The sequence below is a fragment of the Rattus norvegicus genome, chromosome 1 (genome assembly GCF_036323735.1).
Source record: "Rattus norvegicus strain BN/NHsdMcwi chromosome 1, GRCr8, whole genome shotgun sequence".
Lineage (NCBI taxonomy): Eukaryota > Metazoa > Chordata > Mammalia > Rodentia > Muridae > Rattus > Rattus norvegicus.
Genome location: NC_086019.1, coordinates 31,594,351 through 31,610,409, shown reverse-complemented (window position 1 = coordinate 31,610,409; position 16,059 = coordinate 31,594,351). Strand labels below are relative to the sequence as shown.

At 48.9% G+C, this 16,059-nt stretch overlaps 1 protein-coding gene across 2 annotated transcripts in view; it reads left to right on the top strand.

Moving 5' to 3' along the window:
- Window positions 1-15,789, top strand: part of Lpcat1 (lysophosphatidylcholine acyltransferase 1) — a 50,326-nt gene extending 34,537 nt beyond the window's left edge. For both annotated transcript variants that reach the window (NM_001100735.1, XM_039081212.2), the window contains 8 exons: window positions 1,720-1,754; window positions 3,012-3,066; window positions 5,270-5,352; window positions 9,502-9,627; window positions 10,229-10,382; window positions 10,664-10,762; window positions 13,218-13,359; window positions 13,742-15,789. In NM_001100735.1, the coding sequence (NP_001094205.1) occupies window positions 1,720-1,754; window positions 3,012-3,066; window positions 5,270-5,352; window positions 9,502-9,627; window positions 10,229-10,382; window positions 10,664-10,762; window positions 13,218-13,359; window positions 13,742-13,926 (879 nt within the window). In that variant the 3' untranslated portion in view covers window positions 13,927-15,789. The remainder of the gene's footprint in view (window positions 1-1,719; window positions 1,755-3,011; window positions 3,067-5,269; window positions 5,353-9,501; window positions 9,628-10,228; window positions 10,383-10,663; window positions 10,763-13,217; window positions 13,360-13,741) is intronic.
- Window positions 15,790-16,059: the final 270 nt, after the last annotated feature.

The window sequence follows — 16,059 nt, the reverse complement described above, 5'->3', positions numbered from 1 at the left end:
TCCCAAGTGTAAGCTATCTCCATGGTGTATTTACAACAGTTTTAGAACAGTCTCAGTCGTGGCACACAAAGTTCCACTTTGCACAGGCCCTGAAGCAAAGCCTGGCTCACGTTCTGGCCGTTTTAAAGTCCTTATGTTTTCTAAAAGACTGAAGGAGGAATCCGGTTGCTGTAGAGGTCATGTGACTTTATTGTGCTTCCTCTGCTCCGATTGGAAGCCTCTGACTTGTTTTAAAGTAAGACAGGGCAGTTGGATCCAGAGCTCCTGGATGACCTGAAAGGACCCCAGCCCAGAGGAGGGAGGATTCCAGATGAGGGAGGCCTCAGAGCAAGTTCTGCTGGGTTTTGCAACCGGGCCTTTTTCCTAAGTGCCCTTAATCTTCCCCGAACCCTTAGGGAGAGGTGTCAGGGCCGGCCCTTTTCACAGATCCAGCTGTAGCCTCCCTTCTAATGTGACTCTTGGGGCAGTTTTTCTTGGGCCTTGATGGCTTCCACAGTTAGAAGTGGCTAGTCTATGAATGTGAGCCTCCAGTGCCCTGAGGTACTGGGCACATGCGGCATTTCTTAGTGGAATAAGCTTTTGCAGTTAGACACCACGAAAGACAGCAGAGGACAGTATGGACGGTAACCTTTTAGCTCACAATCTAATGTTGGCAGCTCATGGACACAGGGGCCAAACCCATATGGGAACCAGGCCTGCCTGTCTAGGCATGGGGTCCCCTGAGGCAAATGGCTAAGCAATGGGGGCCATCTGGACCATCAGTCACTAGCAGACTGGATGACTACCGGGTATTGCTGAACCACAGAAGAGTTCATTTCCTGTTAGTTTCCTGAGGAAGGCTCTGCCCTCTGTAAAGAGTCTGAACACCCAGGAATGGAGCAGCTTGCCAGCCTATGTGTGGGAGTGAGGTTTCCATTCTCAGTTGATTCGTCGGCCTGGGGTGAGGGGCGGGGCACAGTCTTCACTGGTCTCCTAGACCCTTGGAAGTTTGGTTATCAGAGAAGCAGGAAGTTTGCCTATGTTTATGTTTCTAGTGTCTGTGTGAGCTTCCTCAGCCGTTTAGCTGCAGGATGTACCCCCACTGCCAAAGCTCTGATCACAGACCCTGCCTAGGGAGCCAAACCAGGGTAGGAAAAATAGGTCGAGGATGGATGGCAAAGAAAGAAGCCATGCGAGATGGCTTTTACCAACTCCTGTGAGAATGTTTGGTGCAGCTGCTAAGGGTAGTTTCTCAAATCCTCTGGACATACATAAGTGAGGCAGCCAAGTCTCCTAGGTGGCAGGGGCCCCGCCCCTTTTGAAACCCAGGGTTGACCTGGGAGAAACATGGCTGTGGTTGTGTTTGGACACTTGGAGTATGAATACAGCCTTAGAATGAGGTGGCAATGAGATCACATGACCAGGTCTAGGCAGACCTTGCCTGAGGTCTTAGAGGGGGCAGGTGACATGGCACAGTTGGGAATTACAGGCCACTGGAACACCTTTGGAGAGAGGGGTAATGGGTGTCAACCCTACTTAGGTCAATGTTGGAATTGGCAGCCTCAGAGAAGTGATAACAAGGATGGACATTTAAGATATTGGGTTGGTTAAGCCCTGGAACCCAGGGCACAAGCTTCCTTTGCCTATATCAGTGTGGGAGGACAATAGCGCCATCTCTGCACAAGGTTGGCCCTCACATGCTTGACTCTACATTTGTCCCTTATTCTTTCTCACTCTCAGGACACCATCACATGGACGTGGCAAGGACCCGGAGCGTAAGTCAGACACCGTGTCATCCTGTCTGTCCTCTCATTCTGTGGATACACAGGCCGCTGATGACTCTCTGTGCCCTCCTTATTTTTGCCAATGCAAATGGAAAAACTACTCTTGACAGCAGTTAGGGTCGGCCTGTTGTGAAAAAGTTAAGTGTTCCTGTGTGGCTATGTAACACTCCTGGATTTGGGGGACATAAGTTCCCCAACACCAGCACCCATGGGAAGGTAACTGAGCCCTTTTCTTACCCTCCTTGTACATCTGGTACTGTCTACCTGGCAGCGCCTGGTGTTTCAGGATGGCAACATTTGTGCAGGCAGGAAGATTGAGGTGGTGCTAGGTGAGGGAGTTGGAGTCCCTATCCTATAAGCACATACACTGGGAATCAGTTGTGCTGTGATTATCAACCTGATGCAATAAGAGAAACAAAACCTACAGCAGCCAAACTCGGGGCACCAGGCTGTCAAGGGGTCCATAGTACTGGAGCTGCCATTTTTGTGAGGGAGAAGGGGCTATCCAGGTACAAGATAGCCTCAAGGCCTTCAAGGAGGAAGTAAAGTCAGGTATGAGGTAGCTCCTAGGCCTTCCAAAATATTTGGAGCACAGTGCTTGGGCAGTGCCACTCCAGTGATGTCAGACCACCACTTCTGAGGCAGGAATTCAGGTTGAAAGGAATACTTGAAACTGGGCTCCATTGTCTTGTCCTGGGCTCAGGCTGACATGTTGGGGCAGAAAAAGATTGGCTCAAAATTAGGGGGTGACTGACTTCAAGAAGGAGAGAAAAGAATGTGGCCTCGAGTATGGGAACTCCAGGTAGCTCTGTAATTCCATTCAGACAAACAAATAGTGTCAGTAACACTGAAGATCCAGGACCCTGGAAGTCAGGCAAATGAGCCGGGGCGTGACTTAAGGCCTGGAACTCTGTCTGCCTAGATTAGGTAGCTGGGCATCCTGGAGACAAGGCTGTCAAAGCAGAAGGGCAAGGGAGTGTATAGCTCTCAAGAATAACCAAAGAGCCAAGGACCAAAGCAAATATTTAAAGAGCCCTAGTTAATAAAATCATCTTCGCTCAGTCTTTTTTTTTTTTTTTTTTTTTTTTGACCTTTTAGCTTTAGAAGACTCCTCCCATTCCTCCTAGGTTTACTGCCCAGCAGCACCTCCTAGAGGCTCTGGGCAGAATCTGGAATCATTCAGCTGTAAGAATTAGGAGCCTTAACTTTTTAACTGGTGTTGTAAAATTATTCAATGCTGTTTTTAAGGTTGAAAATCCTGTGGCTCACCCTGTGCCAGTTTCAAAACCAAGTGGAAATTGAAGTGAGTAGACATGGTGTTACACAGTATGGGTAGTGGGTGGGGTAGGGTGGGGTAGGGCCAGGGGCCAGTTCTATGGTGGGCTTTGGGGTACTAGGTCCTACTGGGGCTGAAATCATGCAACTTTTGAACAGTATTAGTGCTGTGTGGATACAGTGTCACAATGTTACATTGGGGTCTATATAGATACAGTGTGCTATGCTGGAGTCTGCCACAGCAGGGTTAAACATTCCTACCCGCCATTGTGTGCATACAGTTTCACATAGCATTACACCAGGTCTGTAGTGTTAAGGTGTTACAACAGTGTTAACCCAGAGCTGTGTGGATACAGTGTTACACAATGTTGCACTGAGACTCTTATTGACACAGTGTCATACAGTGTTACACTGGGTCGGCCTGATACTTTGTTAGAATGCTGTTAAACTAAGAGCTATGCCGATTGGTACAAAGTGTTTAATCTGTGCAGATACTATTCCATAGCCGTCTTTGTCATCTTTGCATTTGTCTGGGTCCTAGAACTTTCTAGTCACTTTTCTTTAGTGGCTTTGTGTCCAAATACATTTGGATAGGATGGGTTTTTTTTTTTTAAGATCTGTTTATTGTTATCTTGTGTTTATTGGTATTTGCTTGCATGTATGTGTGCCATGTATGTATATTGACTACAAAAGTCAGAAGAGGGTGTCATGTCCTCTAGAACTAGGGTTACAGATTTAGTTAGCTGATAAATGAATGCTGGGAACAGAAACCTGCTCCTCTACGAGAGCAGCAGGTACTCTTAACTGCCGAGCTGTCTCTTTAGCCCCTGGACAAGATTTTTAAAAATTAACAAGGGAACTAAAGCTATCATTTTTTTTTTTTTAATTTGGATGACTGTTGCCTAGACAGGTAGATCTCTGAGTTTCAGGTCAGTCAGGCTATACAGAGAAACCCTGTCCCAAAAAACAATAGAGAAACCTTTTCTTTTTTGCCTTTATTACTAATACCAATGTAGCTAGATTTGAATAACTAAATTCATTCTGTCACTTTACTGTTTAGCAGTAAGTCATGGAATATAAGCTGGCAGGTTCCTAAGTACTGAACTCACCCTCTAGGCTAAATTCAATACGGTCCTATGTGCGGCCTATAGAATTTTCTCTAAGTAGAAGGATTGGTGGGTTTGATTTTAGGTTTGTTATTTGTTTTTCTTTCTTTTTTTTCTTTCTTTTATTCTTTCTTTTTTGAAGGATTTTTCTGATGGGCCTGCAGCTACCTTAGAAGTGAGTCATATGCGTCCCTGTGTTGAGTCAGGCAGTCTGCTCACTTCCCAAAAGCACTGCAGAGCAGTACAGAATGGACAAATAAGCTCATGTGACTTCTAAAAGAGCCCAGCCCCGAGCGTGCTGGTCCTGCCCAGAGCTTGAGAATCTTGCCATAGCTCTCCTCTCAGCCCTCAGGAGAGAACAGGATCAGGTCTGAGAAGGAACATGGTCTTGTACTGGCTGGGACCCCTGTGGTTTTTGACATGGACTCATTTTAAGATAAGAGAGACTAAGAATGGCCCTGTAATCATCTTTGCCTGTCCTTCTTCACATTGCTGGTACATGGTACAAGTGTTAATGTGAAAGACCACAGTAATTTTAGGAATTCCTAAAATGTGACTGTGACCCTATATGCATGATTGCTAGGTTTTCAGGGTGTTCCTGTATTCTTGATATCTGCATTTAAGAACAGGAATCAGGAATAGTTCTTTGCCTTTTCATGCATGGTAAAGTTGGCCCCAGCATGAGCCACTAAATCATCTTAAGTGCTGTCCTTGTAGGATGACTTATCACAGAAATATTAGATTTCAGGTGTAGAAAGTGCTGGAGTACCATTCTCTATATATATCTATATATCTCTCTATATATAATCCCCAACATAAAACTGCCGTGGGAAGATGGAGGTGTGCATTGTGCACTGGGCAGTAAGTTTGCAGAGGGGTGTGTGTGTGTGTGCGCGCGCACGAGCATACATGCACATGGGTGTAGTGTGCATGTGGGTCTAGATCTGTGTATGTGTAGTGTGGACACTGTAGGTGTAAGTTTGTAAACATGTATGGACATGGGTGGACTATTCAATTGGAAGGGTTCTGCCAGTCTTAATGGTGTCACATAAGTACCATTTATGGTGGCTCTGGTGGGATGGGCGTCATGTCTTAGCAGAGATAACACGGTTCTTCTGTCCTCAGTTTCTGCCTGTGTATTGTCCTTCTGAGGAGGAGAAGAGGAATCCTGCCCTGTATGCCAGTAATGTGAGACGCGTCATGGCCAAGTGAGTCAGCAGCTGCCAGCGGTGCGGGGAAATGGGTCGTACGGGAGTGAACAAGCCGGTTCTGCATGTGCTAGCAGTATTGTGTGTTTGGCCTTGAGTTTGTGTCTCCTACTTTTATCTGATGATGTTTTGGCTTGTTTAACATTTAGAAGATGGTTAATCTTTGCTTCATTTCGCAAGTTTCAAACCTGCCTTAGTAATCTGTGACTCTGGTGTGTTTTGGGGTCACGCACTGACCTGGGCAGATGTCAGTCACAGGTCACAGCCTCCTTCAGGCTTCACTGTGTGTCTGGGGATTGTTTGCTGGCCCTCTCACGCCCCCTGCTGACAGACACAAGTCTGTCATCTGTATGGTTGAGCTTCCAGGGTGTCCTCTGCTTCCTTTCTTGCACACAGTTGAGAAGCATTGTTTTCACTTTCTGATTCCTGGAGTCTGGACAACGATCACTCAAGTGCCCTTTTTCTCTGACTTTCTCCCACCTTCTGAGCCCTGTCTCTCATCCATATACTTAAAACTAGGTCCAGAATATTCATACAGCCCCAGGGGGCCAGCCTTGTTGCTTTTCCTGAAGAGGCTGTGTACAGTGGAGCTAAACTGTAGCCTCTGCCAAGAGCAGCTGCTGGGACCTTTGAGGGAGGGGGCGCCGTGCAGGGGGGCAGTCCCACCCTCAGTTCCTGACAACAGACCTGGAGAGAGTATTCTGAAAACACACCTAACAAGGCCCGGCTCAGATCTGTAGTCACTGTGTAGAGCTGGCTCTTGCCTACTTCCCCTCTGCCCCTTGAGGGGTATTTGCGCAGAGAAGGTAAGGATTGCTCTAGTCTCCACCCTGCACTTAATGCAGCCTTCACCACAGACAACTCTGAGTACTTGCTAAGGGGACACTTAAGCCAGCCAAGGTCCCCGCATCCGTCTTCCACTGCGACTTGCTCTGCTTTGAGGGTAGAAGGAAGGAATCGCTCTTTCAGGACTCAACAAGTGATTGCCCGACTGTGACACCTGCTAAGTCAGATTCTCAGGGAGTCTATGGACTGAGCGCGGAGAGCAGTGTTCTCTTAAAGTAACGTCCTGTCCACCTGAACTTGAGTGTTGTGTGGCCTGTCCCGTCCCCGCCCATGCTGCAGCTCACATTCCCACCTCAGGCTACCATGTGCTTTCCGGTTGCTCATACAGTGTCGCTGGGCAGCACCAGACTTACTGTCAGAAGCTCATTTTCTGGTTTTGGTTTTCTTTTTTTTTTTTTTAAAGAAAGAAAGTTAAGTTGTGTGTGTATGAAGGGAGGGATCTGTGAGATGTTAGGAAGGGGAAAACATGATCAGAGTATATTGTATGAAATTTTTTCAGTAAAGTAATATTTTAGAGATTATAATATACTTGTATCCCTTCCCTTTCCTCCTTTCAAACTCTCCCATGTGCCCACCCACCTTGCTCTCTCTTTCAAACTCATAGCCTTTTGGGGGTGGGAGGTGTTTTGTTCAAGGCAGAGTTTCTTTGTGTAGCCTTGGCTGTCCTGGAATTCACTCTGTAGATCACTCTGGTCTCAAACTCAGTGATCTGCTGCCCCTGCCTCCTCCTGGCAATCTCTTTTTCTCAAATTGGGGTGTGTGTGTGTGTGTGTGTGTGTGTGTGTGTGTGTGTGTGTGTGTGTGTTGCTAAATGCATAAATATAGCCTGTTGCTTAGTCTGTATAATGTATGTATGTTTTCAAGGCTGACCGTTTGGTGTTGGATAAGCAATTGTTGTGCTCATCCCTGGGAATATTATTTCTCCCACTCTCAGCATTCTTTAGTTACCAGTAGTTCTTTGTGAAAGCCTCTCCCTGTCTATGCTAGCATGTCTGTAGCCGTCCTTCTGCTCATGTTTAGGTAGCCATGTTGGTAAGATTTCACCGGTGTAGCTTCTCTGATATTTCTAGGAGATACAGCCGTAGGGCAAACTCCCTGTTCCACTGGCTTTGACAGCCTTTCTGCCCGCTCCTCCACGACAGTTCTGAGCAGTACGTGCAAGAGTATCAGCTGACGCCGGGCTCTGCAACTCCGTATTTTGAGTATTTGGCTATCATAAGTTTTCCTTATGATAGTCTCTGTTGCAGAGGGGAGTTTCCTTAATGAGGGCGAGAACTACACTCACCTGTGGATATGGGGGCAAGCGTGTAATGAGGGGTTGTGCTCTAAGTTCAGCGATGAGGCAGTTGCAGTATACCCTTCAAGATCCATGACTTCAGTAGTCCTTGGTAGTGCCCTGGGGTTCTGGTACCAGACATGGTTTCCCTCTCAGTAAACAGAGGGCTGTTGGTTACTGCCAATGTCTGTGTGCTGCACCCTCAGGGTTACAGTGCCGTCGAGTCCGAGCTGTGGCTCCTGCGCCTTACAGCTGAGGAGCGCTGATGGCTACTTCCCGCCTTTGGAAACTTTGGATACCGTATTCTGGCACCGTGAATGTTAACCTTCAGGAAGGAGGCTTTAAGGCCAGATCCACCGTGGAGGCCTCTGGGCCCGGTGTCTTCGGCAACAGGGATTTTCCTTCCACCTCCGAGGGCAACCGAGGGCAGCAGCCGTAGCCTGTAATGTTTTGAGAGTTGCTTGAACAACCCTGGCCAATAACACAAAAGAAAGGAAAGCCCATTCTTCTTAACGAGATGCCCAGGGTAGTTTTAATGGGTTTTCCTTCATAATGCAAGTAGTGAGCTTTTCTCCATAAAATGTGTTTAATGTGGGGTAGGAGGGTGTTTTTTCTTGAAACCTGGCATAGCCTTTTAGACCGTTAAATTCTTAGGACAGAGGCCCTGTGGGATAGTGTAGTAGCTCCTCCAGACCCCATTGGTCTGTCCAAGGGCCTGCGCTGTATTGATCGCACTCAGGGCAGGCACGCCTTGCAGTTAACTGTGCAGACCACAGATAGGCACCGTATTCATGGATGGGGTGACAGGAGCAAGCAGACACAGGTCTAGGCTGACGGAGTGCCGAGAAAGGGAAGTTTGAGATCGCCATCAAGCACACACATTCAGTGCAAAGTGTGGACTGTAATGTAGGACTCCTGTGGGACTGAGCATTCCGCACAGTCATCCCTCAGGGCTCAGCACTGCCACCCTGGCTTCAGTCAAGGCTTTTGCTGGCCACACCCTCTTTCCTCTCTTTCTGGGTTCCTGTAAAAGTCTCATCCTGGCTGGCTCTGGGGACCATTCCAGTGGCAGGGGTGTCAGTTCCTGCTTGGGGCTCTTCTGTGGTTCCCTCACCCATTCCCTCCAAGTTTCCATTGACAGACCGTGGGAGGAACCAGCTTCCTGGGTAGAACGGTGGCATTTCCTGCTTCTCCGTGCCTACCTCCATGACGTACTGGCAGAGCTGCCCCTTCCCTTGGACCCAGAGGAGTAAGCCTTGGATCCAGGTCCCATCCTGGGCAAGCTCCTCCATTCCAGCTCCCCCAGGTTCCTTGATAGCTGTGGGGAAACATACCTCTGGGCGGGCCCACAGCACATGATGAACCTGAGGACGGGAGAGAGGGTTTCCTGCTAACCTGAGTGCTTAGCGTGTGCTTCCAAGGTGGCTTTGCGGTATCCCATTGGTTGTCTGAGCAATGCCAGCCTGTGTGCTCACTGCACGTGGGACACAGCAGAACTCCATTGTCCTCAGGTGCCCTGTGCAGGGCACGCTTTTTAGGAAGTGACAGTCCCTCTCATGTTGGCTTCTGTCTGTGTTCCTAGGAATTTCTCCTCTTGGTATATAACTTAAAATAGTGTGTTCTATGGGTAAAATATTAGCATTTAATATGACCTCGGCAAAGGCCTTGTCTACACATGGGTAAACCAGGGCCTGTCCAGGTTCCAGGAGGAAGGATGTACCCATCCTAGTCTCAGACAAAGGTGATCAGCAGCTTTCCCCTGAGAGGAGGCCTGTGTTAACCTGGTTCTACAGTGTCGCGTAGGCAATGCCTCTGGTGCCCTCTGGGCTTTCCTCTTGACATGACCTGCTCTGTCAGAGTGAGTGTGTGTGGGTGTGTGTGTGTGTGTGTGTGTGTGTGTGTGTGTGTGTCCCGCCCAGCCCATCAGGAACTGTCCACCGTGGTTTCGTTCTGACACTTACTTCACTATAAGTGTTACTGTTACTCTGGGTGAAGAGGTGGGCTTGATGAAACGATCTCTCTTGCAGGGCCCTGGGTGTCTCAGTAACAGACTACACGTTTGAGGACTGCCAGCTGGCTCTGGCAGAAGGACAACTTCGCCTGCCTGCCGATACCTGCCTGCTAGAGTTTGCCAGGCTCGTGAGGGGCCTCGGGTGAGCTGCCTGTAGCTCTCGAGCGTTCGTTAGAACCGAGCGCTGCTGAGGTCGGGGATCTGTCAGGAAACTCTTACTCTGTTTATGTTGCATTTCAGCAGGCCACATGGAAGGACCCTAAAAACCTTCTTGTTGGACACCACCTGTGTGTATGGGTGTTGCCTCTGTACACCGTCCTAGGAATATACCCAGGGGGCAGACAGTTAAATGTGGAGTCAGAAGCCTAGCATCTTGTAAACTGAGGGTGTGCCATGCTCAGAAACTAACTTTGTGCTTGTTAAGAAACTTTTAAAGCAGGGCTGGAGAGAGAGCTCAGTGTTTTAAGAACACCAGCTGCTGTTCCAGGGGATACTGGTTCAATTCCCAGCACCCACATGGCAGGTCACAACTGCCTGTAAACTCCTGTTTGAGGGAATCCCAACACCCTCATTCAGACATACATGTAGGCAAAATATCAATGCACATTAAAATAGATAAATTGTTTTTAAAAAAGAAGCTTTTAAAACATTTTGATGAGTCCCCGAACTTCAAAATTAAGTCTCCTGTCTTAGCTTCTATGCTGTAGTTTTGTCAATAAACCTTTCCCTCATTTTTTATTTAGACTAAAACCAGAAAATCTTGAAAAAGATCTAGACAAATATTCAGAGAGCGCAAGGATGAAGAGAGGAGAGAAGATCAGGCTTCCAGAGTTTGCAGCCTACTTGGAAGTTCCCGTCTCAGACGCGCTAGAGGACATGTTCTCGCTTTTTGATGAGGTAGGTCCACTGGGGAACTCAGGGCAAAACCTCTGGCTTGTGACTGTGTAAGCCATTCTCAGTGGATTGGATTGCATCCCACAATGATTCTCGCCAGCCTGTTCTCCAAGTGCAGGCTTTGGTTTGGGGTTTGAGCAAGTAAGTCTGGGAATCCTCTTCTAAAGCACAGGTTCTATATATGTAAATGTTACCAAGTCAGCCTGGGGTGAACAAGTTAGCTAGAGGTCCCCAGTGACATGCAGGCTACCAAGTCATCCTCTGAATGTGTGTCTCTTTTGCAGAGTGGTGGCGGTGAGATAGACCTTCGAGAATATGTGGTCGCCTTGTCTGTGGTGTGCAGGCCATCCCAGACCCTAGCCACCATCCAGCTGGCATTTAAGGCAAGTGGATTTCTCGAGTGGGATCTGTGTGTCTGTTAGTTACTCTCATTATCAGGTGACAAACACCTGGCAGAAGCCTCTTAAAGGAGGGAAGGTTTGTGGGGGACGTGGTTTGAGGAGATAATGGCTGGAGTGGGTAAGTCATGAAGGATAGGTTGTAAAGTGGCTGTTTGTATTACGTTAGAGATTAGAAAGCGAGAGTTGAACGCCAATGTTCAGCCGGCTTCTTGCTACCCTCCTTCCCCTTAATTCAGTCTGGAACCTCAACCCTTGAGGTGGCGGTATGTCTGTCTCCCTCAGTTAAACCTCTCTGGAAACACCACTATACACATGCCCAGAAGTGTTTCCTAACCCCATCTCCGAACTTCAACATCTACCCCTGAAAAGTTCCAAAGGCCCAAGAACTGCTAGCGATTTTCTGTATCAATTACCGTTGCCATCTCTGTAACCAGATACCTAAGGACAAGCCACTTGAGGGACTGGAGAGATGGCTCAGTGGTTAAGAGCACTTGCTGCTCCTGCACAGGAACTGAGTTCAGTTCCCAGGACCTATGTCAGATGGCTCACGCCCATACCATGATTCCCTCTTCTGGCCTCTGTGGGCACCTGCTTGTTCATGGTACACATGCATGCGTGCATACATGTATGCATACATTACATACACACATACATTCATACATGCATGCATTCATACATACATACTGGCACATACACACAAATAAATTTTAAGCCACTTAAGAAGGATTCGTTTCGGTTTATAGTTTAAGGGACTGCTGGCAGAGAAAGCAGACCAACAGGAGAGTGAGGCAGCCATGGCCAGAAAACAGAGCTGGGAATGCTGGTACTCAGCTAACCACAGCTCGTGGGATGGCGCCACCATATTCAGAGTGGGTCTTTCCTTAGTCAAGAGTATCTGAGGGCACTTCTCTCTCAGATGTGCTCAGAGGAATTAGGAGCGCCTCATCTCTCACAGCCTCAAAGCTCCTTTGCTTTCTCCTTACCTGACGTACCACTCCACAGCACTGCCTGGAAGCATCCCAGCAGCCAGGGTCGCTTACGTGGGTCACTCCAGGAGAACACTATGGTGTCCACACTTGCTGGCTGGTTGGGAAAGCCTGGCCCTCTTGTATCTACACTGTGTTCTATTCTGATGCCTCAGTTTCACGTGGACCGTAAAGTCATCAAGTAGACTCTGTCGGACCAGAGGAGTGTAATGGTGTCAACCAGCACTCAGGTTCGTTGGCAACACAAACAGCAGAACATGGAGTCCGAGCCTCTCACAGCTGCCTGGCGTGTCAGGCAGCCGAGCGTCCTGGTGGCCGTGCTGGAGCCGCATCCCCACTGTGATGGGACAGCAGACGTCTCCCACCGATGACCATGTCCCACTGCACCTCACTCCTTGGGCCAGCCTCACCCCTCCGGCTCCCACAACCTTACCTGCACCTGCCCTTCCTTGTCTGCTGTCCCCAGGATGTGAGGGCCCTGGGAACGTTAGACTGGAGTGCAGTGACAGGGCATCCGTGCAGTGTTCTGTAACAGGCTGGGGGTTCCAGGACTTTCTGGAAAGATACATCTCTTCACCCAGTCTAAGATCACAGGCAAACCAATGGGAGTCCAGCAAGTCCAACTCGGGAAAGTAAATGAGTTTATTAGTCAATGAGTTCCCAGTGCGACACTGTAATACTGTGTGATGGGGTATGGATCCTCACTCCATGGAAGTCAGGGCCAAATTTCAAGATGTAAAACAGCTCTGTGAATAGTACTCCTACATACTCCTGGAGGTGAAATCAGAAACATGTTCCTGCCCCTTTGGGGTCTCTTGTTAGTATCACCCCTGTAGAAGAGTTTCACATAAGGACGTTGGGGACATAGTGCATGGGAAATGAGAAGAGAATCTCACAGGCCAGTATGTTTGTCTTCTGTGACCCCTACTGTTCATTTTCTCGTACAATGACCATTTCTGATTAGAAATGCAGACTTAGTCCTTGGCTTCTTCAGAATCACAGTCTCACAATGCATTGTGGGCTTGATCACCAAATGATTCTGCAGTTTATCAACTGACCACTAGGTGTCACCAGAGGCACGCCGTTCTGCTTTCCTGGTTCTTGTTGCAAGAGCCCTGCAGCCCAAGGTTTTTCCTGGCACACTGAGCCCTTCTGCTGCTTCCTGCTCCAGCTGAGTCTCTGTTTAAGCTCCCTTAACCTGTTGCTTTGCCCCCACAGTCATAGTCTCCAAGTCTCAACCAAGACATGTTTGTTCACTGACCATAAGGGACCCACAGAGATCAGTAGAGGCAGAGGCCTCTCCCCAGGGCCTTAACATCTGCTTGTGGGCACCATTTGCTCAGGGGTGCCAGCTCTTTGGACAGGGTGGGTTCAGGAGCACTTGGGAAAATATACGAGGCCTGGCCAACAGCAGGAGCGTCCCCAGCATAACTCTTCGCTGTCCCTTGCAGATGTATGGGTCTCCTGAGGATGGCAGCATAGATGAAGCCGACCTGTCCTGCATCCTCAAGACTGCACTGGGCATATCAGAGTTGACAGTGACCGACTTGTTCCAGGCTATTGACCAAGAGGAGAGGGGAAGAATCACATTTGGTAAGTGAAGCAGAGGTAGGACGGAGTGGGCACTCCAGCCCAGGAGGCCAGGGGACATGAATGGAGCCCCTGCCCCATCTGTACACACCAAGCTCCCTGCTTCCCTCACCGGATCCCCTGAAGAAGCTGCAGGGGCTTCTGACCTGGATACCCTGTAGGGAGGACATCCACCCCAGCTCCATTGGAGCTGCTCTCCTGATGGTTTCATCACCAGAACCCTGGTACCCTACACTTGGGCCCTGGTCCTAGCAGTGTCTGCTCACTGCACCAGCATTGGAGTGATGACTTTTCCTGAAAAATCACCTTTCTAGGGTGGGGTTTCTGACCAGTGCCTGTAATGGGGCTCTCTCGGTTCCAATGACCAGCTTCCTTGTCTTTACAGATGACTTCTGTGGGTTTGCAGAAATGTACCCTGACTTCGCAGAGGACTACTTGTACCCTGATCAGACACATTCTGACAGCTGCGCACAGACACCCCCAGCACCAACTCCCAATGGCTTCTGCATTGACTTCAGCCCCGAACACTCAGACTTTGGGAGAAAGAATTCGTGTAAGAAAGTGGACTAGAGTGGAAGCCTCCGGAGGGATGAGGCCCCTGCCGCATCATCGTCTGCCTCCAGTGGCCTGGAGCCCGTTTGTGTGTTGCGCTTTCTACCATTCCCTGTCTCCTCATGCCGTCTCTGTGTGTCTGCAGACCTGAGGGCCACAAGACTCGTGGGTGTTATTTGTTTTCTGTAAAGTCTGTCTCAGGGCCCAGCTGGGCATTGGCAGGGAAGCTGTGTGTGTGGCCCACCTGCCTATTGCGGGCAGGCAGGCGGGTGGGCGCTCGGGGCCTCCCTGTGGGGCAGGACTCCACAGGCTGAGTGGGCACAGCTGTGACTGACTGCTCACCTAGACTATGCCGGGCTTGAGTTCCTGTCGGTCTTTCCCCTTCGTCTGTGCGGTGTGCACAATGCAGGACCTCTGCGCACGCTGCACGTTCCTACCCTGGGACAGTCACCTCGTCCTAATTTAGTGCCTCTGCCGTCTCTGGCTCTCATGATGGGGCATCATCGGATTCTAAGTGTCTCTGTGTTCGTGCAGGAGCTTGTGACTCTTTTATAAACCTTACTTAGGTACTTTGAAACCATTCGACATTTTTTTAAAGAAGAAAGAAAATTGGTTTTCTACTTCATTTTTCACGTTAACATAAGGATAATTTATTTCCAGGCTTGCTTTTGATAGACTCTGAGACGTCCTGGTGGCCACAACTTAAAGGGCCTCTCTGCCCTCCTTCCATTTAGATCATGGGACATTTAGCCACAAAGACTGGCCCCAGGATGCTTTTCTTCTTCCCTTAAGCCTTCTTGAATCCCCATCTTTTTTATAAACATCGCCAGTTTGGTATTTCAGTTTCAATATGACAAAGTCTACTTCATGTAACTAGTAAAAGCATCGAATGTGGGTAAAGAATCAGCCAGAGGGAAAGAACTGGAAGGCATTTCCTCTGTGCTGATTTTAGCCTTCTGAGAAGACAAACCGAGATGGCCAGGAGGTCCTGCCCAGAGCCCAGCACCCTCTCTGCACCAGTTACCATGGTGACTTAGGAAAAGTAGCCACCGTCTGAGCATAGGTGGCCTTACTCTGGGGGTGACAGCTGCAGGGGGCAGGCCACAGAGTTTACACTCAGCCCTTCATGAAGTCAGGAAGGAACAGGGTCCAGGCTGTCTGTCACCGTTGACATTATCGGATTCCGTCTTTTTTTTAATGACAGACTTCTTCGTAAAGCACAGCGACTGGAGGTTTAGTTTGTTTCCTAAGCTTTGGAATCTTGGTTTCTACTCCTAAGTTAGATTTTTTTTCTTTTGGGGCATTGCTCTAGGAAATGACCGCCAGGCCAGTCAAGGCAGGAAAAAAAAGTGTTTTCTGAGTTTCTCAGAGGGAGTGTTAGTGTGTGCTTTCCCCAAGAGAAATCCACAAACAAAACCTGTCAACCTCAGTCACACAGCGCCACACTGCCGCGGGATGGGCAGGGAGTTTGATTCCTGAGCTCTTAGCGGGTTAGGTAGGAATGAAATGTGAACACAGCCTTTGTAGCTAACGGGTTGGTTTTATAACTGTAGAGTACAAATTTTCAGATGAGAAAAGCCACCAAAAGGCCAATGAAGGAGACTAATGAACTAAGATGTCCCGAGGCTGGGGCTCTGCCCTGCCATCTGCACGTGACGGATTCCTGAGGAATGCCACTGGTCGTGTTGAAGGAATCCTGAGCAGAGCTGGGACGGATGTTCGTCTCCTGATGACTCTCGCCAGTAACCTCAGTCCGTGCGTCAGAACTGTGAATGTACAGAGTGGGCAGGGGCAGGGGCAGCGCCCGCCCTGCCCGCAGGGCTCCTTTGCGGTGCGGGCTTCAGGTTTTCAGTGGAATAAACACAACAACGTAAAGTTTCACAGGCTCGAGTGTGTTTTCGTTAAGTGCCTCATGTAGTAGAGAGACAACAGATGTTTTTAGCCCGGTAGGGAAGTCCATGGAGAGAGGTCCATCCTTTAGGCTTGGAAGGCATAACAGCTGTGTGGGGAAGCGCTCCCGGCAGTTTTGGCATCTGGGGCTTGGCTGCCACTCATGGGATGTGCTATGGTTCCTTTCATCTGGTCAGCCGGTTCTGTAGTTTTCCTGTGTGATGCATATGGAACTCTTAAGCACACATGTTAGCAGATCCA